A 25,497-nucleotide genomic window follows, 5' to 3' on the forward strand; every position below is an offset into this window, starting at 1 on the left:
CGTTGGCAGACAGATGTGTCCGCGCTGAGATGATGATGCGCCTCAGTGGACGGTTTTGGAGAGCGCGCTGCGCCAAATGGAACACTTCCTTCCACCTGATGCGTTTGGGACTTGACTTCTGATGAACTTTTTCGTTCTTCTTTTCCGCGGACCATGAACACATCCCGCCGATGCAGGACCCTCCTGTCGGTGGGTTTGAACTTCTTCGCTCTGATATTTTCCGTCACCGCGTTCATCACCACCTACTGGTGTGTAGGTACGCAGAGGGTCCCCAAACCAAAATGCAGCAAGCTGAGGACGCATCAGTGCATCGACTACGGGGTCAACGAGACGGACCCCAACAAGGTGGTCTACAGCTGGGAGACCGGGGACGACCGCTTCCTCTTCAGACAGTTCCACACGGGGATCTGGTTCTCCTGTGAGGAAAACATCCACGATGAAAGTGAGACGGACCTTTTGAGCTATTACTTTTTTTTTCTTCTTTATTTATTGTTTTAGCTATGTCAACAAACCTCTGGTCCTCAGTCACATTTTGGGTCATGATACAAAAACTTATGGACCGTGGGAGAAAAGATCTGTGAAAATAATTCCATTTAAATTCATAGGCATAAATATTATCTGTATTTTCTAATCAGCTTTTGCTAACTACCGCAAAATAATTGAAGTAACTGAAATAAATCAATTTAAAACGAAAAAAAGGCAGATAAAATGGAATGTTTTGTGTGATTTTCGGTGCGTTTACAGGACAAAAATATGATTAAATTTTTTCAATTTCTGTTCTGAAAAAGAAGAGAATACTTCATGGACTAACCATACATTATACAAATGGGTGAAATATTTCAATTCATATATTAAATATAATTATAAATTATTTGTGCATACTGTTTTCTTTTCAGCGTTTGAGGGATTTTTTTTTTTTCATTGTGATGTTTCAGAGAAGAAAAAAAAATCATTCAGAGCATAACATGCCAAAAAAACAATTCTTCTTTTTATAAATTAATCAAATGAAAACTTGAACCAATTTACAGAAAAATGAACAAGAAGAGGCAAAAAAAAAATTAATTCTCCACTCCACTCCAAAAATAAATGATACACAAAAATAAAATGAAAAAGGATTATGAAACATACTCATAATTCAAGAACAAGCCATCGTATCTGACTGCAACTTGAAGAATCCAAAAGTCCACTGGAGTCCTGCGATGACCCATTTCTCGGCATTGGCCAGGCAAAAGGAAATATTTTGGGATCATTAATCTTCACCAGTCGACTCTAATACTGGAAGTCGCAGTTAAGCTTTTTGCAATACGCTGCAGCAAACTCCCATCACATGCAACAAGGAAGAGTAAAACGGACGTGAGTTAGATTACTGTTGACATGAAGATGTGATGCTTTTTAACAGTCACACAGAAATGCGTTATTGTTGTGTATATACAGTTTGACGACAGCCTCATCCCATTTATGTGAGCAGATTATATATATATATATATTTATATATATACAGTACATATGTATGTATGTAACTGTTAACAAATAACTATATTGCATCCTTAAAAATCCAAACAATATAAAATATGAATGTCAAATATTGTACATTTATTTGAAATGCAGTAATTCAAATAGTGTGTATCAATGTCAGCATTAAGGACAACATTCTATGGTACTTGAATCCCTAAAATAAATACTAATCTGTCATGATCTATTGCTTTACATGTTTGTTAGTAGAGACACCAGCTCTGGTCTCAAGATCTAAATTCCTGTTGATGAATTGACCCTTTAAAGTCATCAGTTGTGCACGTCTCTACACTTATATACCAGGCATTACTTTCCCACTATGCAGTACATATAATGTGCAGTGCAGTAGAAGATACAGACCGGTTGCTTTTCATCCATGTGTTCTGATCCTGCAGCTGAACGTGTTCTATTGTATTTGACTGTAGCGCTCAGAGTGTTTGAAAAGTTGTCTAAAATAATGAAACTGCCAGGATCAGGTCGGGACATCTCAGCCCTGGACCGGACCGTGTCAGTGCGTGATTGCTTCACAGCTTAAGAGGAATGAAAACAGCCGCGGAGATTTGTCAGATCACAAACGTGCATGAGGAAGGAATCCATCCAGGGTGGCGCTTTAGTGCCCTGAGGTCAAGAGGGGGTCCAAGTCAAGCCCGAGACTTAATGGAGACGCTCAATTCCGCGGGGTCAGGTCAAGGTCACTGTTGCTGCCGGGACAGTGTCGACGTAGATGGGTGTATTATTTTGGCGGTGGAATGTGGATCATGCCAGCTGCTATTTATTCCTATAAGACGATATAGAATGTTGTGCTGATGGAGAATAGAAATGTCATTGAGATTACAGCTGAAGAAATTGCTCGCACACGCCGTTCTCATCAAGTGATGCAGGCAGCTTGTGTTAATAAGGATTACGCAACAGCAGCCTTGATGAGTTTTTCCTCAAAGCAGCTGTTGCCATGCTCCACCTTATTAACACGCTTCGCTTACAACAAACCAGTGGCTGCACCCGGCTGGACCCCAGAGCAGGGCAATATCGATCTGCAACACCCCGGAGTGCAATAGCCAACGTACACAATTCCACAAGACGCCAGCGCGGGTTTGACATCCGAGGAGAAATATGTAGCCGAGGGATTGAGCTTCTGTAAAAAGTACCTCATTCAATGGGATTAAACCAGATGTTGCGCGATATTGCTGAGACCATCTGTTGATTTTCATGTCCGGGGTCCAAAAAAAGCTGCCTCCTCAGGTCAAATGTTTCAGATTTGACATCCTGTTCGTTCGGATTTAGAAACGGGAATGCTGGGAATTCCTGAGTGCGTGCAGAGGCCAGAGGGTTACTATCCTGTCTGGTCCAGGAAACGTCGATAAATATGTTTTGCGTCTCACAACAATGAGTGACCACCTGGCTCGAGCTTCAGATATTGTTTGGTCGGATTCAGAATCACGCTCTGCCTTGGTCAATCGGAGCGCCCCCTCCTGGAGTTGGCTACACCATTATGTTTCCTACCTTCACTTTTATTGTGAAATCAATGGGACATCAGTCATAACTGTAAATACATAACTGTGTTACTCATAACCATGTACATCAAACTCAAAACCTGGAGGGAAAATATGAGCTCAAGCGCTAACCCTGCATATCGCTAACACAGAGATACAGTGTGTGCTCGGAGAAAGGTTTACTCCTAAAACAGGTCTAAACCGCCCTCTGTTGACGTTTATATTTCCAGCTAAATAAGTGCCACTTCCAGCAACTTTGACTGTGTTTTCAAGTTCCGCCCCCATGCTAACCCGATTATTAGCATTAGCATTGACAATAAGAAGAATAAAAAAAGTTTGACTATGATGCTGTAATGTTGAATAATTAACTACAAAAGTATAGTGTACTTTATGAAATTAATAATTCTCACTATTTGGCCATGCATTTCTGTGAAGTGTATATACATTGTTTGATTTTTCATTTTGATGTTTTTTTTTCCCAGGTGAGAGATGCAGAAGCTTCATCGATTTGGCGCCAGCTTCAGAGAAAGGTGTGTAAATCATGGTATAACAATGAATCCAAAACCACATCATTTCTCATTCTCAGTTACTAGCTCTCCATATGTAAGGTATCCAGGTGTGAACAAAACAAAACAGCCACAGCAAATCTTTGGAGTAGTCTGTGCTGATGGTGGAATAGTGTGGAAAATTGATGCGCTGCTTTATGAGTTGCTTTATGGGCACAAACTAACCAGGAAGCATTCATGTGTGCAGGGATGCTGTGGCTCTCGCTGGTGTCAGAGATGCTCTACATCGTTCTCCTGGTGGTGGGCTTCAGCCTCATGTGTCTGGAGCTGGTCCACTCCAGCAACGTCATCGATGGACTCAAGCTCAATGCCTTCGCCGCGGTGTTCACTGTCCTCTCAGGTGTGTTTGGCCGGACCAGCTCCCAACCTAATAATGAGTTGCAGTTTGTTGTTTGTACTTTGTAGTAGACTTGTATTTTAGATTTCAAACATCATGATAGTGGCAGAGAGTAAATCGAACTTGTGAGGTTGCCGGTTTGATTCCCGGTGAAAACAATTTCTCCTCTCACTCTGGTTTCCTCCCACTGCTGAAAAACATAGAGAACTGAATGAATGTCTTTTATTAAATTTGTTTTGCCGTAACATCATCCACCCACTGAGTCGTAGTTATCATCCATGCATATAAGCCAGTAGTAGAAGTACAGCAGGCTGTGATGACCCCATGTATGAGCAGATGGATTTGGAATAGGGTTACGGGTCAGGTATGTTATGTGAATTACAGGTCAGAGAGCAACTTCTAGTCATTCAGATTATCAGAGGTCCCAGTGGGATCATGGTATTTCAGTCGTATGTATTCATATTTATCTTCTCCAGTGGATCAAGAGCCTGATCGAATATTTGTCCTTTATTTCAGTTTGTTTCGGAAGGTGCATTACAATAGAATATATAAATGGCATTTTCCTGTTGCTCGAACTAGTCAGTAGTTGCTAAGTTTCCAGGCTTCTGTTTTGCAGGTCTCCTCGGCATGGTGGCTCATGTGATGTACACGCAGGTCTTCCAGGTCACCGTCAGTCTGGGTCCGCCTGACTGGAGGCCGTACAACTGGGACTACGGCTGGTCCTTCTGGTGCGTCATCGTATCAGCTATCAGAAGCGATTTCCTGGATCATGGTGATTCATGTCCACACAGCTTGTGCGGTGTTCCTCTCACCTCGGTCCAGCGTCACCGTCCCACTAATGAAAAAAGCCAAAGCTTTCATGTCAGGCAGGATTAGGCTTTAATGTTCAAATCCTCAATACAGGCGTGATTGGGATTGCATAACCGGATAATATTTCATTCTTACAATATGCGCAGAACATGGAAAATTCATCTCCCAGGTTAAACATTTCTTGACCTTTTGGGTGCGTTGGTGACGCGGCGAGAACACGAGAGGATGATTAGATTTTCTGACCTCACTAGACGCTCAAAGACAAGTGGCACAAATTTGAGCAAAGAAGTGTCAAAAAGTACTTTATTGTAGTCAATTCATGGTCAGTTTTTTGTAATGGAAACAAGGGAATCAAATGTCACAGGTCGTTCAAACAAGGCTAAAGGGTGTCGACCGTCTCTTGAGGCTGTGTGGATTTGACTCACTTTAACCTTCCTCCCTCCTCTTTTAAATCTTCATCTCACTGTTCTGAAATATGCATAAAAGCAATGGCTTTCATTTACCGGTAGATCAGAGCAACTAACTATGATTATTTTATTTTATTTTTCACAAAATTTTTTGAAGACTCACTTGCTAAAAGTACAAAATGTAATTACATATTAAGCACAAAACACATGTAATAAACATCTTACACATCTTAGTGGTGGCAAAACTGAACAAATATGAATTAATATGGTCATGAATATTGATGGCAATAAAATTACATTGCCGTCATCATTGTCATTGAACCAAACACAGGCCACCTGCGACTCCCAGGATGCACTTGTGTCCTGTTGATGTTCAAAGTGTTGGCTCTTAGACATCAATAAACCAAGCTAAGTGACTCCCAAGGAAAGCTTTGTATGTTTCCAAGCACTCTTGTTTTGACCACCTTAAAATAAATGCAACCAAACCCTCAAGGCTCCAAGACTGAAAAAATGCAGGAATGATATCTTTCAGTGACATGAACTGACTTCTAAAACAATTCCTGGCAAATGTATAATAATATATTAATAATACATCTGTGGTTTTGTAGAAAGAGCTGAGCCACAAACCAAATGTATGGGTTGATCTGCGTTCCTTCTCTCATCTATGGTCACAAACATTGGGTTGAGGCTGACTGCAGGTAACTGGGTTTTCTCTGTGGCTGTGGCTCTCCATAAGCGATAAGGTGAGAAGCTGTGTCACCTGGGAAGTGGAGGTAGCACTGACACGTTTTTAGGACGCCTCCTGAATGAGGGACTCTGTGCACATCTAGCTGGGTGGTGGCCCTGGGGCAGTCCCAGAGTTTGGTCTTTAGTTTAGCCTGGGGATACGTCTATTGCCATCTAAGACTCGGAGAAGAGTTCTGCGGGACTCTGGATGATGGATGGATGGATGGATGATAACTATATAAATGACAGATGATGGATAGATAGATGGATGAAGGATGGATGAGGGATAGCTTAATAGATGGATACATGAATGATAGATGGTTGAATGGAATGGATGCATGGATGGATGGATGGCTATAGGGATGGATGGAAAGATAGACAAACTGCAATTATGTTGAAATGAAAGGGATTTTAGAATCTTCCTGCAACTATTTGTTGGAATAATCCTTTGTGGTCCTCTTTCTCTTGCAAGACTCATTGTCTGTCCTAAAAGAAAAGTTTGCAGGGAAGGTGTTGCTCAGCTTGATAGTTTCAACATGCCAAAGATTTGTCTGAGCTGATGTGTACCTGTGTGTGGGGTGTCACATGAGAAGGCCCCTTAGGTGACAAATGAAAATCCTCACAATGAATACAGATACATGCATTTCAAGGACTCACCTGAACTTTCGGTCCATCCTCAGCATGGCCTGGGCTTCCTTCACCTGCTGCATGGGCGCATCGGTCACCACCCTCAACTCCTACACCAAGACTGTCATTGAATTCCGGCACAAACGCAAGACTTTTGAGCAAAGCATCCGAGAGGAGCGTGCCCGCGAGGCTTTCGGATACTTCAGGGACCATTCGGTGCACTCCATTTCTAAAGCGGTGGAGGTCTATTCCAGTCAGTCCCTGAAAAGCGGAAGGAGGACTCCGATACCAGGCGACTCCATGGACTTAAATGACATTCGTGAGTCTTTGGGGGAGGAGCAATGCTGAGAGAGGCTGTTTGTTCACTCTCCTCTCTGGGACAAATGTTAGAGTAGTTCCCCATCCAAACTGGTGGGAGTTTAACTTAAGATGTAACGTCAGGGCACAATGTTTGAGCCATGTGAGAACTTAAACGCTGCCTTACTTCAGTTTACACAACATCAGCGGAGAGAAGATTGATTTCAACTGTTTAAAATGTGAAAATAAATCTGAATATTGTCAACCATATGCTTTTTAAGATGTAAGGGTCTGACAGCAGCCGGATTGAACCAATGAACCAACGAAGACTGGCACTTAAACAATTCGAGACAAAAACCAAAATATTTTGCTCTGGCACTGAAGCGCTAACCCGACTTGTGAGAAAGGAAACAGCCAACTGCCTTAAGAGGAAACTGATCTTAAGCCTGCAGCATTAATTTAATGAAAGTTAATGGAGGTTTGGAGAAGGTGGAAAGTTTTTGCAGAAAATCTTGTTGTTTTTCTTCCCGAGAACAAACTCCGGCATCCTGCAAATTTCTGTTGTCGTAGCAACATTAAAAACTTTAAAATCTAGTTAAGCTTCATTATCATTTGGATTTATTTTATACTCTCAGGTTTTGGTGTCTCTCTCGCCTCATGACAACAATTTACCACGCTCTCTTCTTTCAGTACATTTTACTTTCAAGTCCATGAACTCTTTAAATTCAGAATTTATTGGTTTAGTTCCAGGCTGAACGCTCAGAGACGGTTTCTCTCTGGAGTGTTCTTAACACACAGGCACTTGGCACTGATGCTGGCTGTGCTTGAATCCTTCATTCTGGCCCATCTTTTTTGCTGTATAAAAGAGATTGTTTGTGGAAGATCCTCAAGTGCCACCATCTTTAATGATGTTACCGTGAAGCCAGTCATCTTGGCTCCTTCAACCCTGTCTTCACTCTCTTAGTCGCCTGACCTGAGGTGTTATTATTCAGTCTCCAAACAAACCAGAATGACAGTGAAAGTACACACAAATAAAAAGGTGTGTAACGTTGGTGGTGATGGCCGTTCTTAGGAAGGAAAGGATGGCGGCCAGGAGATGGTTGGCAATAGTTTCAGGAAGAGGTGAAGGCTTTACTCATGAGGAAGATGTGAGCTGAAGTTACGAGCTAATGCAAAAAGGTTTGTGGGTCAGACTGGCAGAAGCAGCCCCTGATGACGTCATCATCCCAATATGCCGGGGGAGAGAGCATCAGAGGAAGCGGAGGAAATCCAAAATTGGATTCTAGATTGCGATAGCATAAGAGTGGGATAGTGCAAGAGGCTGGACCAGGGTGAGCTGAGGTGATTTATAAGTAGGAGAAGTTGTGGAGGGAAAAATAATTTACTGAAAACTGACAACTTTACTTCAGCAATGTTTATCCACATAAATATATCCGCCCAAGTATCTATTTATTTTCTCAGAAATAATTCAATGTATTGAATGAAGCGTTTATGAGGTTGAATAAATATATGTATCCACAGTATCATAACACCAAACAAACTGAGACATATGTAGGAATTATTAAACATAAAAAAAGTCAGGCATTAAAAATGAGGTGTATGTTTTCACCAGAGGAGGGCAGTGCTTCTGCTTTAGGGACTGTCTAATCCCTCATGAGAAACGGACTGTCGTGAGAGTGAATTACATAACAGCGTTTTTAATAAGAAGGAAAGAAAACATGACAGTCTTGCATGACACACATGTTGGCACATTTTCCACTGCAATGTTTTTCAACGTTATCTTCCTTTTTTTGAGTGCTGTTTCATTGAGGTATCCATCCAAACGGAGCAGCTCCCAGGCCACGTATGACACAAAGATTCTCGGAGGCGTCCTGGAGACCTTCCAAAAAGATGGCTTCAGTGGTCCTGATCCCTAAATTGCCACGAAAGTCTCACTTACCAAGTTCATAAATAAACACAGTTGAATGAATCAAAACACATCAAATGACCAGACGGCTGTTATAAGACACAATTTTAGGTCCAAAAAATATGGAGGAAACAAGGTGGCGTTGTATGGAAGTTTGTGTTTTCACATTCCAGCCAGTTTAATATCCATCATCGAACTCGTTCTGGGCCTGCTGCCGGGCGAGCATGGCCTGTATGAGAGCGCTGGAGCTTGTGTGGGCCGGGTCAGACACCCACTGCATCCCGTCCTCTTCCTCCACTCTCTGCCTGGCCTGCATCACCTGCATCATCACGCTGGACACCGAGGATCCAGAGACGTCCTCCTCTCTGTGTCTGACCTGCGTGACTGTGTACCCTGCTGAACCCAAAGCCATCTCAGGATCTGCAAACTGGTTTTGGCTCGTGGCTCTCTGTCTGGCTGCCAAGGCTTGTGCCAGGGCACTGGATGGGCTCAGGTCTGAAGGAACCGGCACGCCTCCGTGGCTGCTCCTCTCCTCTTCCTCGAGCTGTTGGCGGGCAAATAAACCTTGGACCACAGCGTTGGAGTTCGACTGTCCGCTCGATGAGGGATCGTCTTGACGTTTATGATGCTGAAGTGAGAGGAAACATGAGCGTTCACCATTCAGATTAAGGATTTGAGAGCAACCGACCCTCTGTTTCTTCTGTTTGGGCTTGGGGTCTGGTTGAGATTGTTGCATGTTTCTCAACTTCTCCAGTAAGAACGACTTGTCCTTCCCCTCCTGAGTCCAAAATGAGAAATACAAAAGCAGATGTGTTCCAACATTAGAATCCACCGGGGCTTAAATAAGCATAAAATAACACACGTGGGGTATTTATCCACACTCACGTTAACAATCTGTTGTCTCAGGAGGCTGATAAGCTGCTTACGGCCCTGAGTGACCTGCCAGAAGATATAAATGACCACCCTGGGGGAAGAGAACATGACAGGAAACACAGCCAGGGAAACACGTAAACACAGATATAACAATGATGCAAGCGGATTTTCTTCCACCCAATTATGCAACTTGAGCCCTTTTGTGATTTTGCTTTTATAGCTTTGGGAATTTCAGCCGAGCATTGCTGCGCCATCAACATCATATTTGCTATTAAAAATGCTTTTTTTTTTTTTTTTTTGCTTTGTCATCAGAATTTTGTTGATGTTTTGGACGTCAGATTTTCAGCCCAAGGGATGGTGAGTAGTTAAATATGAGATGAAAATAAAATGACGGAAGCTTTGTAATATGATAAAAATAAACAAAATATTTTGGAACATCATGTGAAATTAGTCACAGGAAGGAAAGAGAAAGTTACGACATGCTAGTACCATTACATAACTCTGAATACTGAATACTGAATATAGTTGTAAAGTTTAAAAAAAAAATGTTCAAGAAGTGGTGTATTTTTAAAATGTTGCCCTAAAAATATAAAAAAAAAATAAAGAAAAAGAAACATAATTGAGGAGACCGGCCACTTACAATATAATGAGTGTACACAGGAAATAGAAGATTTCGCTTTTGATGACGTTCTTGTAAATCCACACCACCCACTCCGACTCAATAACGCCCTCCAGATCGTCGATCCAGTGACCCACCACGCTGAAGGTGTTGTTGAGGCCACGGAACGGACCGCACTGTTGGGACGGGATCAAACTGCGAGGAAAGGTGTGGAAAGGAAGTTTCCATCAGAGGTCACACTCTTCAGTGACCAACAACCGCAGCCTCTCCCCATAAACCTAACCATCCAAAACAATCGGCTAACCTTAACCAGCACTCTCAACCAAACTTAAATCGAAGTATCATGACCCAGTTATCTTAAAGTCTTCATCCTCACATTAAGGCTTGACCTCCTGGGGACTGGAAAAAAATGTCTCACAGAGAAAAATGATCCCACAAGGAGGTGTGTTTCCAATAAATTATTAAGTATTAAGTAGGATTATTTAATACTATTCCTAATGCTACTCGGAGCTGAAATACCTATTGTATGTATGTCATGCGCATAAAAAAAATTACACTTAATAAGTGAAGTTTATTTTGATTCAAAACACTTATTCAATTTTATGTCAACAGATGGCGCTGTTGCTCCTAGAGTTCATGATTCTAATGACTAATAGCAACAGAAATACATTAAGATATATAAATATATATATACAGGTATATGAATTATGGCACTCCTGTCTCTTTAGTGTGTGGAAGGATAGAAATTTGGGAATAAATGTGAAAAAATTAAACGATTTTAACGTTTAATTTAGACATGTGTACATTTTATTTCAGTTTATTTCCCCTATATTTTCACTCATTGTTTATTTCTTATTATTAAACTTTTAAATTTCCATTTTTTCCTACTGTCAAAGTACAGAGCTCCTATCATATCATACTATGAGGGGTCTCCTATGACAAGTAGCCTACAAGTAAGTGGTATCAAACCTGAGTCTGACAATGCGTGACAGTTGTGAGGCGCTCGTACGTGCAGTGTCTCCGTCTCACCTCCAGGAAGTGTAGCCCACCACAGACAGTGCTCCCACAAAGAAAGGGAAGAAGAGCAGGGCGATGAAGATGGTCTTCATCTGAGCTGCCCTGCCTGAACGCCGCGGAGGTTGACAGTTGCGTGTCAGACTGACCTGCACACAACGTATGGACACAAGCAACTTGATAAATCCATTCATTCATTCAATGAATTCATTTCTCTGTGAGTGACAGGTCGTGCCTGCTGCGATGCAACCGAAGAGCTCAGCACATAATCCTGCTCCTGTATTTTCCATAAGACTAAAGAAAGCCCCGGGTCAGTGTGATGAATGGATTTTAATTATTGAGCCAGCAGCACAAATAAGGGAACCCGAGCCGAGAGAATGAGGCGAGGTCACACACTGGTAGCTTTGTATCTGCTGATGGCGCTGTGTCCACACAATGGATCGATGGTTTACTGTCAAACAGAACTCTGACCAGGGCTGAGTGACCTTTTACCTTCTTCAGGTAGAACAGGAGGAAGTACTTAAGGATCTGGATGGCAGGAAGCAGTGGAGAGAAATAAATTCCAATCCTGGAAAAACAATTACAGGAATGTCAATAATGACGTTTCTGATCTGAATATTCACGTATACAAATGCAGTAGGAATATCAAGTTATTTTCAGAGTAAATAAATTGTGACTTTGTTTTTGAATAATGTAACATATTAAAAAAATTACTTTGAAGTTTTTACAAATCATTTTTGTTACGTTTTTATTTTGCAGATTTTGTAAAGTCAATTATTTTTATTATTTCCATGAAAACGTAGACCAATAAAGCTGTAATTTTTTAAAGAGTATTTCCTGATCTTGGAAAAGTGGTCCACAAGAAACTACTGACCGATATATACAGGAAGTAAACACGTCGAGGAAGGAACACATTGATGCTTAAATTTTGGTGTTTGTCCAGACTGACTTCTGGATCCACAAATCTTTTGACGGATTTGTGAAGCTGTTACTTATTTTCAAATTTCATAGACAAAGCATTCCATTATTGAATAATAATATTTTCGTTTCACAATACTGCAATGGGTCCGAATAACTTGTTACAGCAAGGGTTTTCGGTCTGCTGCTCCTCTGATCTTTGCTTTTTGGAGATGACGCGGTGATGTTTCATCATCTTTGAATGATCCCTGAAATGGTCCACAGCTAAGCATCGAAGCGTCGGAAATAAAAAAAAGAATTTCCAGACCAGGCTGGACTTAAGAAGCTTCCCCAGGTGGGGCAATCCCGATATGCAAACTTTTTTTCTAGGCTGGATTCTACTAGATACCAAAAGCCTATTGCTATCCATATCTGAGTGGATTATCTTACCAGGCAAGAGTTTGGGAATAGGTGAGCTCTAGAACGTTTCTCGCCACGTCAAATTCGGGAACCCCCAGACGAGGGAAGACTCTGGTCCCGATCACACTGCAGTGTATAAACGTTGAATATGAGTTCATGGCTACAGGCAAGTTCATGGCAATGAGTGTTTGTGACTCACTTGCTGAGAAACTCTCCAAAGAAGGAGCCCAACATTAGAAACAAAAAGTCGAATATGACCAGACGGTACAAAGCTTGTCCCACCATGGACTCCCAACACTGTGGAGTGAGAAACAAGGATCAGTCTCAGCTGGTCATGAGAATGGCGCAAGCAAACTTACTGAGAAATTCTGTGCAACCACATGCATCCAATAGTGGCATAGAATGCCCAGGACGAACATCTTGAGTATGACGTTCCTGGACCAGGAGTAAAGGGTTAGTTTTATGACTTATGGCTTATAGATTAGAAAGGTGTGCATCAACTGTGGGTCTGTGAGACGTCAGTGGAGAACTGAAGTCTTGAATTTTAGACCCTGGCTCTAGAACGCTCAAGCGATGCATAAAAAAAAGATTGAGTCATCGTCATACCTGAGCACCAGGGCGTAGATCTGACGCCTCTGGCTGGAGTAGCACTCGAACTTGTTGAAGAGGGAGTAGAAGAGTGGGATGACCAGGTTGATCAGTGACACCACAAAGGGAACAAGAAGAGTCTCTGCCTCCTGAATCAGGGTCCAGTTTTCGTCGTCAGTGGTCCGCTGAAAATTAATGAATAATGAAAATGCAGTCATATAAAGCGTAAAGATAAGGGCCATATATAGTTATATAGTTACTGGAACATAAAAGAAGTAGATACGTAACAGCATTTATCGACTCCACCATAAAGATACCAACACGTGGTATGCAGAAATGTGACGTACAGCATTACTGCAACACATTCAAACAAAAGGTTGTTTAGAGGAGTACTGGAACGTCTGCTCACCCCGCCTTCAAATTGGCACAGGAAGTAGACACTGGCAGCGCAGCCCACCGCCAGACCCGTGGAGAGGAGCCACGAGCCCAGATGAATCCCGTAGTGTTTGAGCTTCTCTTTGTTGGTCAACTGATTCCGCTGGGCTTTTTCTGACAAAGATTCCTGAGGGGATGGAGGACGACATTATTTTTTAATATATATATTGTAGTGAAAAACATCCCTGAACAAAAGCAAACAGATGCTTTTATTTGCTTTTGTTCAGGGATTCCTCCATGTTTGTTGTTGTTGTTACCATCCTAGCTGCCAAGTGTCAATGGGATCAGTGGACCAGGAACTCATTACAGTCCAACCACATATATGTATATGTATATATATTTCATAGTTTTCCCATCACATTAAGGTGACTCGTCTCTCACGGCAGTCATTATTACAGTATATGCTATATACTGTAATAAGCCTACTCTAAAAGATTTTCCATCCATCCATTGTCTTTAGCTTCTTGAAGGGCACAGCAGCAGAAGCAAAGATGCCCAGACTTTCCTCTCCCCAGTAGCCTCCTCCATCATCTGAGGGAATTCCTCACCTCATTGAGATCTTGTCCTTCTAGCTTAGCTCTGTTTTCAGCGTCACAGAATGATACAGTCTGAAGATCTCTCAATTCCTTCCCTCCATCCTTCCCTCTTCTGCGACCCCAAGATACTTTAACACCTGGTGAAGGATGCCACCTCTAGGACAGGACTCGACATCGGAATCGTGGCTTCCGATTTAAACAAGCTGATCCTCACCCGTTTGGCTTCAGATTTGACTGCTAACATCCACAGTCAGAATCGATCTCCCCTAGTAAAAAGATTTGGAGCGGGATCCTGAGGTCACCAAGTTGTAAACCTCAGGACGGGGCATGTGAACAGGACCAGTAGATTGAAAGGAATGTCAGAAGTTGAAAAACACGCTCAGCTGACAATAATCTGGAATTGTATCTGCAGCTTTAAATACCTTCCATACCGTGTATCTGTTAGGTCGTGTATCCTCTTGTTCAGACGCTGTTTGCGTCGCTGGTGAAAGTAATTCAGCAAGGTGCAACTATCTAAATGAAATCCTTTCAATATATTTGATGACTGAAAAAGACTCACCTTTAGCTGGACACGAAGGTTGCTCCTCCGCAGTCTTACTGCTCTCTCATTGGTCAAGCTGAAATCCCAGCTGCACAGAAGCTGCCAGGCGCTGTTTGAAACGGTGCCCACTAGAACGTAGTTCGTCTTGAAAGAGCTCGCCATGCTTTTTGGAAAAACAACACAATACTGATTATTATTATAATGTGTTGTTTTTATTATTATTACTATTAATATGAGCACAATGTCTGCCTGTATTAATTCCTAAGCAAACTGACCTGTAGATGAGCGTGATCCCACACAGCACCATGTACACACAGATGGTGAAAAAATAAGCCAGCTGCATGTCGTATTCCACCGTACCAGAAAGTGTTTCATTGCTGTAGCCACCGTAGTACATCACGGTGTAGTTGAAGTAACCCTGCCAATACGATCACAAGATTTTCATGCAGTAAAAGTCTGAAAGTTAGGGTGAAAATCCTAAAAAAATCTTTGAAATCTATTCCTCAGTGGGAGTTATTTTGTTGATGACACAAAGGTCTTGGATTGAGAACTTCTCTTACAGCTCCAGTGAGGATCTCCAGTCCTCTGAAGTTGAGGTTTGAAGGTACATTGGGCGTGTGATCATAAACAAGCAGTGGGATGGTGATGAAGCCAAAGTTGACCAGGAAGGAGATAATGTTGAGCAACAGCAACCACTTGAGGAAAAGGAAGTAGGAGAGGACGCTTGTCCCAAATCGGCCTCCGATTTCCTTAAACGTTCCCTGCCACAGCTCCATGCTCTGTCTGGCTGACCTCAGAGAGTAATCACACCTGCGGAGAGACTGCAGGGACCAAACGTGAGGTTTTAGACGGGACATTAATATGAGGTGAAGGAGGGGGAGGAGGCTTACTAGTGATATGTTTTCTGTGCAGTCAGAGAAACACGTGAATTCCCGCTTGGAGGACTTGAAAGCCAACACCTGGTGCCTGTTTAAAGGAAGAGACGTTCGACATGGTCTAGACCAGAGGTGGGAAAAGCGTGGCACGGGGGCCACAATGTGGCCCCATGAGATCAGTGCTCAACAACCAAAGAAATCGATAGCTAATGAAAAGCTATTTAACATACTAAAAAAGTGAATTTATTTCTTATATTTACATGTTTTTTTTAGTTATGTTTTATATATATATATATATATATATATATATATATATATGAAATTGAATTGCCCACCCCTGGACGCTACACAGGTGACAGATTGCATCACCACATACTCCCTCTCTCTTTATTGCTCTCAACAATATTTAACTAGGGCGACGAAGAGGAAGAACTCTCAGCCGAAACCCACCGTATGTGTTTCTTCTCCTCGAAGGTCATGGGGAGGTTCCGAATGGCACTGACTCTCTCGCTTGTTGACAGGCCGACAAGTTCTTTAACCAGGTCCTGCTCCTCTGTCGCAATGACACAACAGTCTTTTATCAGCTGCCGTTACAGAAGTCACTCTAACCTTGTTACCGTTTTCCATCTCGCTTCTGATGGCTTCCTCTGTGAACGCCGCGTGAGCAGGATCTGCGTCAGGAAACATGCCCATCCTTCGCATTCCAGCGCCCCGCCATCTCATCGTCATGTGTCCTGCTGGTGCATTAAGAAGCTGAATAAGTTATTAAACCTTCCGCCTGCCCTTCACTGTATGCAACCAAACCTGTTCTGAGATTCATCCTGTCACTCATCTCAGCTCCGCATCCGCAACAACAACAACAACAACAAGGACCTTGCTTGTCGCATACAGTAGCACCCCAATTCTGATAGGCCAAAGACTACAACATTCCCACATTTGTTCCATATTTTCCATAATATTTAGACATTCATTTCACTAAACTATTTCAAACTCATTTGGAACAATCTGAAAAGCAAATTCAGAATCTGATTCCGAAGTTGTCAAACCATGTGTTGCTGTTTGAATCAGGATCATAACAAGTAATGAAAACAATCCACAAAACAGCCATCTTGTCTCTTTAAAGTGTCTTATCTTCAATGTGTTCTTTGTTAATCAGTGACTCCTTCCATATTAAGTGAACTTACTGGTTGTTTCCCGCACAATTTACAATGTTTGCTAGCGGCAATATTTGATCCATAAAACCAGGTCACCTTGGTCAAAAAAAAAAAAACTCTGGTGCAGCATTTCAGATTTCAAATGACTGAAGGAAACCCCAGGTTACTGCAATAAAGTCATTACCTGTCGATGCCAAAGGAAGTCGAGTGGATGAGAATCCATCATACTGGCTGCTGGAGTTGATCTGGAATGTGCTGTGGCCTGAGGAGCGATGGGAGAGACACATGTATGCTGGAGTGTTCCTGCTTGTGAAATCCCAAAGTTGACGTTGTCTCACTGAAGTCATGCTGAAATCCCGGGCTCTCGGGGCGTGTAGAGAGGAGCCCCATGGGGATGCTCTCCCTGCCCCGCCAGCTCTCCTCTTGCCATCCACCCCACGGGACCCGAGCTGACCCATCGTTGGTGCTTTGACCAGTCGGGTAGTGATGAGCTGCGGCACCATGATTCCACCTGGCTGGATCTTCTCCAGCATATGGGTTCGTGTGATGCCGTCCTCTGTTGGACCTGGAGAGCCCACAAAGCTTATTAACCACGGCCTCAGACTGAGAGGAGGAGAAGGAAAACAAGCTGTGCAGCTGTGTTGAAGGTTGGCATACTTTGAGGTATTGAAATGTACAGTGGATCAACTAGCCCTCAATCCAGCTTCAATACACAGCTGTTCCCACAGAGATTTGAAGAAGAAAATGACTCATTTCAGTCTAACTCTTGTTGAAATTTTCATCCAAACTGACAAGCTTTGAATACATTTGCATAATTTATCGACAGTCAAATAGAAAATCATTATTAATAACAACACAAAAACAATAATAATAACAACACTATTATTATTACTGTTTTTGTGTTATAGTTTTGCAGTGTGCAACATCCTTCCTCTACAATGACTGTGCTATAATTCGGTCACATCCCAACTTCTCAGAACTGCGAGATAATTCAAGTATCTTTCACAGCAGAGCCAGTTGAATAACAGTACTGCACTGACCTGTCAAGCTCCAAAGTTTCGCTGTCATGGTAGGCTGGATTAAAAACCCCTCCGTTGCTGTATCTTGACATGAGCGTCTTCAGTCGTGTCAATTATTTCTATGGAGATCCTGGCAACTGTTCGCAGCTGTTCATAGCAAAAACAGTTGATGGTCAATGTTTCTCAACACTCCCAACATCAGTAGCAACCTAAAACTGAAGACAAATTGTTGACAAATTCAACGTTGTGTGTTGTGCTCTGACCCATGTTGTCTTCAATAGGTAATTCTACCTGGTGCCCCCATCTTATTCATCAATAATTCCTGATGTGTATTTGGTTTCTACCACACGACCCACAAAATAAGATACGATCATCTACTTCAGCTACAATGACACATAAATATGCTTGTATAAATCAGATAACTGATATGATAAAATTCAAATAGACTGAAGAATTGGATGCCTTCTTACCTGGAGAAAAAGAAAGAGAAAAAGCGAGTAGTCAAAGAACTATTCAAGAGCTACTGTCCCTTCTCCAGAGTCAGTCGGAGCTCAACCATCACTCAGGTCAGATGAGAAACTGCCCGTTACCAGGAAGTGAACGTGCCTAAGTCACAGAGGTAAAAGTCCACTTGTCAGTAAAACTGATAATAATGTAGGCCATTTAGAAATGCGAATCCAATTTTTATGTGTTTACTTATCATTATTTACTTTAAGGTGAGTCAGGCTCTTCAATTCAACAATTATTTTTTTTTTTTCAATGCAAGCAATATTGTGTTATAATTGTAATATTCTATCAACGCTGGAAATGACTTGGCATATGCATGAAATGGCATGAAATAATACAACTAATATTTACAATACTAGTCCTACTACTACCACTACCATAATATTCTGATTGTATATAATAATAATGATTATTATTATTATTATTATTTCACTGGAATGATGTTTTCATGTGATGTTTTTATGCAAAACAAAATTAAATGACCGCAGTAGAAATTAATCCATCACAATTTTGAACAGTGTGACAACTCCCTCCCTGTAATAAACTCTTTATAAAAGCGACGTAATATTTCACTTCACTTCGAGAACGACTGAAAGAATGCGTGAAAAACGACGGGACTCGCTCCTCAAACAGGAAGTGCGGTGCGCCCTTTCCTGACAACTGGCAGCAGCGCAACTATTTCGCAAACTGTCTTTACAGAACAAAACATACAAAGGTGTCGTTGCTGACGGAACGGAAATAATGGAGGTCGACTCAGGTGAGCCCGAGTTTATTCAATATCCCCGGCATTGCTTAGTCTCTGAAGAGAATTCAATGGTAGACGGTTGACAACCCGCAGACCGCTGCTATCCGGCTAATGCTAACACAAACTTATACATCGCGACTTTTTTGTTGCCACACCTGACAATTCACGACAAAACTGACGTGATGAGCGATTATTCCACCAGCATAACAACGTAAAACATTTCTGCAGTGTTACATGGAAGTGCTCCTTATGAGTGTAGATGTTGCGTCTTTTGTCCAAAGACAAACTTGAGCTCCAAAACTTCAATTTTAATAGGTTCTTTTTTTTCATTTAATTCATGACGAGGAGTAGTTTCTTGGAATTAAAACATGTTTAAAGGTCCAATTTTAAGTTGTGGTGTATCTGATAAAACGACAACAACTTCGGATAAACAAATAAAGTTGCTCTATTTTTCTACAATATAATATTAGTTAGCATACCATTTTTCCTTGTTGTCCTGTGTCTCCATATTTATTTATTTATATTCTGTAAATTGACGTGGAAAAAAAAAAGAATTGATTAACCTTAGAATGCAATGACAATGTGCTTTAATTTTTCATACATGCTTTGTAGTGTTCTACACTGACCGTAGCGGAAGGGTCACCAGTAACCCGCTGCTGGACCAGCTGCCCAGCTACCAGTCTCTGCTGTACCGTAGGAAGTCATCATCAGGTGCCTCGAAGAGAAGAAGCAGCTCCAGGGCTCGGCTAAGCTCCCACGGTAGTGGCAAATGGACTGTGAGCACCTTCACAAACAGACATGCCGAGAAACCGATGGACGGCGAGCGTCCGATCAGGGAACTTGCCAAGACCATGGCTCAGAAAAGGAGGAACAAGTAGGAAACGCTTTGCTGATTCTGAAATGTTGGTGGTTTTCATTTTCGAAAGGGATATTTAGAGATCTCTTACTGTCTGTAGGACACAGCGTCAGGAAGAAGCTAAAGAGCTAAGCAGTTGGAGACAGTGGAGAAGGAACTCTCGCAGGTATCTCCGAAGACTCAAGGATGATGCTCAGGAGTGGGTGAGCTCGATCGAGCTCTGGAGAGGAGATATCCATCTCATTGAAGGTCTGAACCAGCAGGTTTCTTCATTTTTGCTTTGAACTGACGATGCTTTTTGTTTCTACAGGGATGTTTGGAACGGGAATTCTGTCTTATTTTTCATTCCTGCGTTTCCTGGTCATGCTTAATTTGATCATCTTCACTTTGATGTTTGGCTTTGTCATGCTGCCCATCATCATCGCCCCCCATGCTTCGGGGAACATCACATATAACATAAATGATGGTGAGATCTACAATCCACTCAATTTCAATCCTATCTTGGGGCCGGCTCCTTCAAAGACAGATTCCATTATAAGTTGAACTTGAAGTTTCCTAATCTGTGAAGCCATAACACAGCAGTATGAGCACAGCAGCCAGTGTATAGGTTTCCCCAAAAAATATTAGATATGTGAAAAAATAATCAATATATAGTTATACATTGACCTCTAGTATAATATCCATATTTCGTCTTTCTTTTTTTTAATTAATTTGTTTTTATTTTAGCCGATTTGGAACAAATCATTTTTGTGCTCTCAGTAGTTAAAAGCATTTCATTCCTTCATCCTCTTCTGTGTAAGGCATTGTTTTGTAATATTATTGAACCGTGACACTATTGTGTCATCAATGAGCCGAATGTCATGATCGGTGATGTATTGTGAATTTCTTTCCAATGCTCACCCACGTAAAGATAACAAAAAATCTAGTTACATTTTCAATTAAAGAGGACATTCCTAAAAACCTTTTTGGTGCAAGACACCAGGGCTCTCTGTTTCAAAATATGTGTGTACGTTTTCAAACCTACATTATTAAACATTCTTCTGGAAATGGATTTGTGTCTATGAAAGACTACTGAAAATGTTTTAATTTCACTCACAAATATTATTTTCTATAAGGAATTTAAGATACTAAAAGTGGACTAGGGGCTTGAAGCCTGTTCCTGCTACTTGGGGTGAGAGGCAGGGGACACCCTGGTCAGGTCACCAGTCCAGACAACCAACACCATGCACATGCTGATGATTCAGTTAACAATAAAGCAAAAATGCAGTCTGAATATTTAGCAGATGTGAAACCAGTATGTGATGCCTTTACAAAGCTTTTTAAATCTTTTGTTCTCAGGTGGCATTTGTAGCGTGTACTCAGGCAGCGCTCGTCGAGGTCTTGTCCTCTTTCATGAACACATCACAGATCTTCTCTCTGGTGGAGTATGTACCTTTCGAATTAACCACATCTTCATCATTGAACGTTTGAGTCTCACACCCACTTTCCCTTTGTTTATCTACAGGGCTTTTTGGAGCAGACATATTTATTTTATGGCTACTATAGGGCTCACAAAGTCCACTTCCCAAACATGTCCTACAACTTACCACTGGCCTACCTGCTGGTGACGGTAGCATATCTGTTCCTCAGTCTCTTCTGGATTGTCAAAAGGTATTGAAATGAAGTTCATAAAAGTGGTCATTTGAACACTCGTTGATTAAAAACACTCAATTCAAGGTCTGCCTCCGGATTTAAACGCAACTTAATCCAGGATGAAGACCGCTTTCAGAGCTTTTGCAACAAGATCTTTGCTGGCTGGGACTTCTGCATCACCAACCCGAACGCTGCCCGGCTGAAGAGAAGTAGCCTCCTCTACGAGCTCCGGGTCAGTGGGACAAATGCAGCATTTTAGAGATGTGATTTGAACTCACTCTGCATGTTTAACTTGAGTGCGCTTCCTGTGGCTTTGTCATCCCTAGACGGATTTGGAGGAGGAAAGGATCAAGCAGAAGATTGCAGATCGCACTCGCAAAGAGAAGTGTCGCATTTACCTGATCCGATTCTTCCTTAATATTTTTGTCATCGGCCTCTTGGCTGGATGTTTTTACGCCATCTATTTGGCCACTATCTTCTCCCAGGAAGCTCAGCTGAAAAATGCCAAGGTAGAAAACAACCTGCTCTCAGTTTTCCATTTTAAAGTTGTATCGATGACCACTATGAGCACAAATCTCTGCATCTTTTCTTTGTCCTCAGGTGAATTTCATTGTTGACCTCATCTGCGAATATCTGCCGTCGATTGTGATCACGCTGGCCAACTTTGTCACACCTCTGTTCGTCTCTGTTATCATCAACTACGAAGACTACTCGCCCGTCTTCGAGATCCGTTTCACTCTGATCAGGTAAGATGTACTCATGAATGTTTTTTTCTTTTTTTAACTGTGGTTTATTACAATTCAGATGACTCCTGCTCAACTGTTTTCATGAAGTGTCACCTTTGAATGAGGAGACACATTGACTTTAATATGTAACTTACTCGCTCACATTTGATCTTGTGGGAAACGGACGAATATTAAGTCCCTGGAAGCCTCTAAAATGGATGGATGGATGGTGAAAACGTTTGTTATAATAGTCATTTGTTCTTGTTTCTTCCATCCATTTTCCCAGGTGTGTCTTCATGCGACTGAGCAGTATTGCGGTGTTGCTCTTGTCTCTCTGGTCTCAGATCACCAAATGCAAAACAGAGCCGTGCGTCTGTGGCTACAACCACCTGCTCTACTCAGTAAGTGGCACTACAACTGACTCAGCTGCAGCAGTGGTTGTGACCTGCGTCATCACCAGAAGCCCTCTGTCTTCTCCTCTCCAGTGTTGGGAAACACGCGTCGGCCAGGAAATGTACAAACTCACCATCTTTGATTTCATCATCGTCGTCGCCACGACCATATTTGTGGAATTTCCGCGCAAGTGAGTGTCAAGATCACGTCATGTCTCACGGCGGAGGATGACGCAGCGGAAATGTTGATTCCTCAGGTTGATAGTGAAGTACTGCGACTGTGGCCTGGCCAAGTGGTGGGGTCAGCAGGAGTTTGCCATTCCTCAGAATGTTCTCGAGATCGTCTACGGTCAGACCATCTGCTGGATAGGCACCTTCTACTCACCAATGCTGCCAGCTATCTGCACCATCAAGTACTTCTTTGTCTTCTACATCAAAAAGGTGAACGTGACCATTCACTTGCATGTTTTCCTGCACAGTGCTGCACCGTACTTCATAATGTTGTTGCACACAACACATCCAGTTGTGTTTCTGTTTCATGAGCGTAATTGATAACATATTTTCAGGATTATTAGACACAGTTATTTTTTCAAAATTTCACTGGTCCTGCGTCGTATACTAAGGTGTGATTTGTATATATAAAAACGACGGAAATATCTCCCAACCGTGGACCTCCTGAGTCATGACCTTGAATTGCAAACATGGGTTACGGCTTGGATAAAATTGATAGTTATGCGTCAGTGTTTATGTTATCATTAACAAAATAAAAATAAATTAACAGTTTGCTCTCCAGACAACAGGGAACCTTTATAAGTGCAGGAATTCCTGGCCCACTGATGCACAAGACACATGGCAACTCGGATGATAACAACAACAACAAACATGGAGGAATCCCTGAACAAAAGCAAACAAAAGCATCTGTTTGCTTTTGTTCAGGGATTTTTTTCGCTACACAATGGCCAAGGTTTCCACTACTCTCAATGAAATTCTTATGCAAATATTTTCAAGACATTAAAAGAGCTTTAGTTTAAATAAGGTGATATAAAAACGAATAAACTAGATTAATTGTTTTTTAATCGAATCCCAACCCTAGTCATAATGTTAAAACATCATGAGTGAGAGCTCTGCAATAATGTTAGGAAGAAAAATATGCCACTGAAATTGTACTCTATAGTTTCCATTATGTTTTTTGAGGCTCTACAGTGTCACGGTTGATGTTTTCCAATTGCTTTCACTTCATCCTTCACTTCAAACCCTGACACCACAACAAACCAGCAGCCCCTGAAGTGATTTCTATTCTTGTGCTCCAGGTTTCACTGGTGAACAACTGTCGTCCAGCCACTCGTCCTTTCAGGGCCTCCAGCTCCAACTTCTTCTTCCTGGGAGTGCTGCTGATCGGCCTGATTCTCGCCAGCGTGCCGGTTATAGTCAGCATCGCACAGTAAGTGACAACTCTTGCCTTACTGTTGGTTTGAAGCAAGACACATGTTTGCTGACTTTTGTTTTCAAACAGAATCAACTGCTCTCAGGCCTGCGGACCTTTTGTTAACTACACGACCTCGTGGGAGGTTCTGCCAAGGACCATTGAAGAGTTACCCAGTGGAGTCCAGGGTTTCCTCTATGCACTCTCCTCGGAGGCTTTTGCGGTGTCCCTCTTTGTTGTCACTTGGTAAAGCTGGCTGTTTTGCAAGTCTTAACAAGAGCAAAGGTAATGGTCTGATCTCCATCCCTGCTCCCCACAGTTTAGCCATGTTCTACATGATAGCCCTGGCTGGTGCTCACAAGAAAGTTATAAACCAACTGAGAGAACAACTAGCGATGGTTTGTTGGCATGTGTCCCTCAATCCTTCTGCCCAATTCCATCAATAATGGTCTCCTCTGTCTGTTTATTTTCATATCTAGGAGGGCAAGGACAAGCATTTCCTGATCCAGAAGTTGTGCCAAGCTCAGCGGTTGTCACCGGTCCGGTCCCCTGGTTTCAAGCCTCAGGTCCGCACCAGCAGAAGCAGCCCCAGCTACCACACCAGCTTCGCCAACAACTTCACTGATGATTCAGTGTTCCTTGCTCACCCACCGCCAGACTCCTCCACTCACGTCTGACGCGTTTCACACCGAAGAACTGACACTGGTTTGGACAAGAAGGCTGCAGAAAAATTACGACAGATTCCATTACTTTTTAGACAATCACTGATAGTGTTGTTGCAGGGTTTAAGGACCAAAACGTTTACTTTCAATGGCTATCATTATTTCCTTCTGAGAAGGACTTACTCTTTTATCCACACTGTACTGTACTTTCTGACATATATGCACTTTAAATGCCTTTTTTTTTTCAGTTGTCCGCTCTCGTGTTTCCTATGGGTTTTTAACTTCTATTACTGTCTATGACTAAATAGGTTCAGGGGATGGATCATGCTTTATGTAATATACTTAATGTTTTCGTATTCTGTTGTTCTGAAAAGAAAAATAAATTCTCTTGTTGGCTGTGTAATTTAAAAGTTCTCCTTTATTGATTAGTCTGAGCTCCCTCTAGTTTCTCACTTCTTTAATTGATCCAGTGAAGAGTAAAAGGCATTGTTCTTCAAACTCCATTCTTTAAACCTAAGCCTTTTAACCATATCCATTCCTGACCATGGCTGTCGTCCTGAGTGCTCTAGAGGAAAAGTCTTTGAAGTTCATTGGTCTTCTAAATGAATCTCACTGCGCTCATCTTTTTATTTAACTTTTTTTTTTTTTTTAATAACAACCTCACAACACTGAATTACTGTTGATGGGTTTTTAGGGAACCACAGAATTTCATCTCTGCTATTTGTGGATGATGTTGTTCTGCTGGCCTCATCGAACCGGGACCTTCAGCATGCGCTATGGCGGTTTGCAGCCGAGTGTGAAGTGGTCGGGATGAGGATCAGCACCTCCAAGTCTGAGGCCATGGTTCTCGACCGGTATAAGGTGGTTTGCTCTCTCCGGGTCGGTGGAGAGTTCTTGCCCCAAGTG

The 25,497-nt window shown here is 42.1% G+C and overlaps 3 protein-coding genes across 8 annotated transcripts; 2 read left to right on the top strand and 1 right to left on the bottom strand.

Moving 5' to 3' along the window:
* Positions 1-9,090, top strand: LOC128753477 (germ cell-specific gene 1-like protein). Of its 3 annotated transcripts, XM_053855214.1 has the most exons (6): positions 5-189; positions 257-442; positions 3,485-3,532; positions 3,756-3,908; positions 4,522-4,633; positions 6,529-9,090. In XM_053855214.1, the coding sequence occupies exons 1-6, from the start codon at positions 171-173 to the stop codon at positions 6,821-6,823; spliced, it is 813 nt and encodes a 270-aa protein (XP_053711189.1). In that variant the 5' UTR covers positions 5-170; the 3' UTR covers positions 6,824-9,090. The 3 variants fall into 3 exon arrangements, with proteins under 3 accessions (XP_053711188.1, XP_053711187.1, XP_053711189.1); XM_053855213.1 differs by having other exon boundaries at positions 1-442; positions 4,522-4,677; XM_053855212.1 differs by having other exon boundaries at positions 1-442.
* On the bottom strand, positions 8,472-20,054 carry LOC128753475 (transmembrane channel-like protein 5). 4 transcript variants are annotated; one of them, XM_053855210.1, is made up of 23 exons: positions 19,528-20,054; positions 19,381-19,426; positions 18,120-18,255; positions 17,671-17,796; positions 16,969-17,195; positions 16,815-16,892; positions 16,094-16,210; positions 15,927-16,029; positions 15,492-15,567; positions 15,162-15,422; positions 14,877-15,019; positions 14,620-14,764; positions 13,499-13,651; positions 13,108-13,274; positions 12,861-12,936; positions 12,701-12,798; positions 12,532-12,627; positions 11,677-11,752; positions 11,200-11,333; positions 10,192-10,365; positions 9,564-9,642; positions 9,367-9,456; positions 8,473-9,306 (listed from the first exon to the last, which is right to left on the bottom strand). In XM_053855210.1, the coding sequence occupies exons 4-23, from the start codon at positions 17,739-17,741 to the stop codon at positions 8,857-8,859; spliced, it is 2,814 nt and encodes a 937-aa protein (XP_053711185.1). In that variant the 5' UTR covers positions 17,742-17,796; positions 18,120-18,255; positions 19,381-19,426; positions 19,528-20,054; the 3' UTR covers positions 8,473-8,856. The 4 variants fall into 4 exon arrangements, with proteins under 4 accessions (XP_053711184.1, XP_053711185.1, XP_053711182.1 ...); XM_053855207.1 differs by having other exon boundaries at positions 16,094-16,213; XM_053855209.1 differs by having other exon boundaries at positions 8,472-9,306; positions 16,094-16,213; positions 17,671-18,255.
* Positions 18,640-25,001, top strand: LOC128753476 (transmembrane channel-like protein 7). Its single transcript, XM_053855211.1, has 16 exons — positions 18,640-18,913; positions 19,514-19,775; positions 19,858-20,006; positions 20,068-20,223; positions 21,096-21,181; positions 21,262-21,407; positions 21,474-21,621; positions 21,716-21,898; positions 21,990-22,135; positions 22,401-22,515; positions 22,600-22,697; positions 22,764-22,947; positions 23,817-23,947; positions 24,020-24,175; positions 24,249-24,327; positions 24,409-25,001. The coding sequence occupies exons 1-16, from the start codon at positions 18,898-18,900 to the stop codon at positions 24,604-24,606; spliced, it is 2,253 nt and encodes a 750-aa protein (XP_053711186.1). The 5' UTR covers positions 18,640-18,897; the 3' UTR covers positions 24,607-25,001.
* Positions 25,002-25,497: the final 496 nt, after the last annotated feature.

This window comes from Synchiropus splendidus, chromosome 2, assembly GCF_027744825.2.
Source record: "Synchiropus splendidus isolate RoL2022-P1 chromosome 2, RoL_Sspl_1.0, whole genome shotgun sequence".
NCBI classification, from domain to species: domain Eukaryota; kingdom Metazoa; phylum Chordata; class Actinopteri; order Syngnathiformes; family Callionymidae; genus Synchiropus; species Synchiropus splendidus.

What these genes read in the sequence shown, in the direction of transcription:
- LOC128753475 (XM_053855209.1), bottom strand. Translation starts at nt 17,741, where the DNA reads ATGTCAAGATACAGCAACGGAGGGGTTTTTAATCCAGCCTACCATGAC. An exon ending in GAGGAGAAGAAACACATACG is followed by an intron (nt 15,568 to 15,926) that starts GTGGGTTTCGGC and finishes TCCTTTAAACAG; the next exon opens with GCACCAGGTGTTGGCTTTCA. An exon ending in TGGTTGCACAGAATTTCTCA is followed by an intron (nt 12,799 to 12,860) that starts GTAAGTTTGCTT and finishes CTCACTCCACAG; the next exon opens with TGTTGGGAGTCCATGGTGGG.
- LOC128753477 (XM_053855212.1), top strand. Translation starts at nt 154, where the DNA reads ATGAACACATCCCGCCGATGCAGGACCCTCCTGTCGGTGGGTTTGAAC. An exon ending in GGAAAACATCCACGATGAAA is followed by an intron (nt 443 to 3,484) that starts GTGAGACGGACC and finishes TTTTTTTCCCAG; the next exon opens with GTGAGAGATGCAGAAGCTTC. An exon ending in GGCGCCAGCTTCAGAGAAAG is followed by an intron (nt 3,533 to 3,755) that starts GTGTGTAAATCA and finishes TCATGTGTGCAG; the next exon opens with GGATGCTGTGGCTCTCGCTG.
- LOC128753476 (XM_053855211.1), top strand. An exon ending in CTCAGCTGAAAAATGCCAAG is followed by an intron (nt 21,899 to 21,989) that starts GTAGAAAACAAC and finishes CTTTGTCCTCAG; the next exon opens with GTGAATTTCATTGTTGACCT. An exon ending in GTTATAGTCAGCATCGCACA is followed by an intron (nt 23,948 to 24,019) that starts GTAAGTGACAAC and finishes GTTTTCAAACAG; the next exon opens with AATCAACTGCTCTCAGGCCT.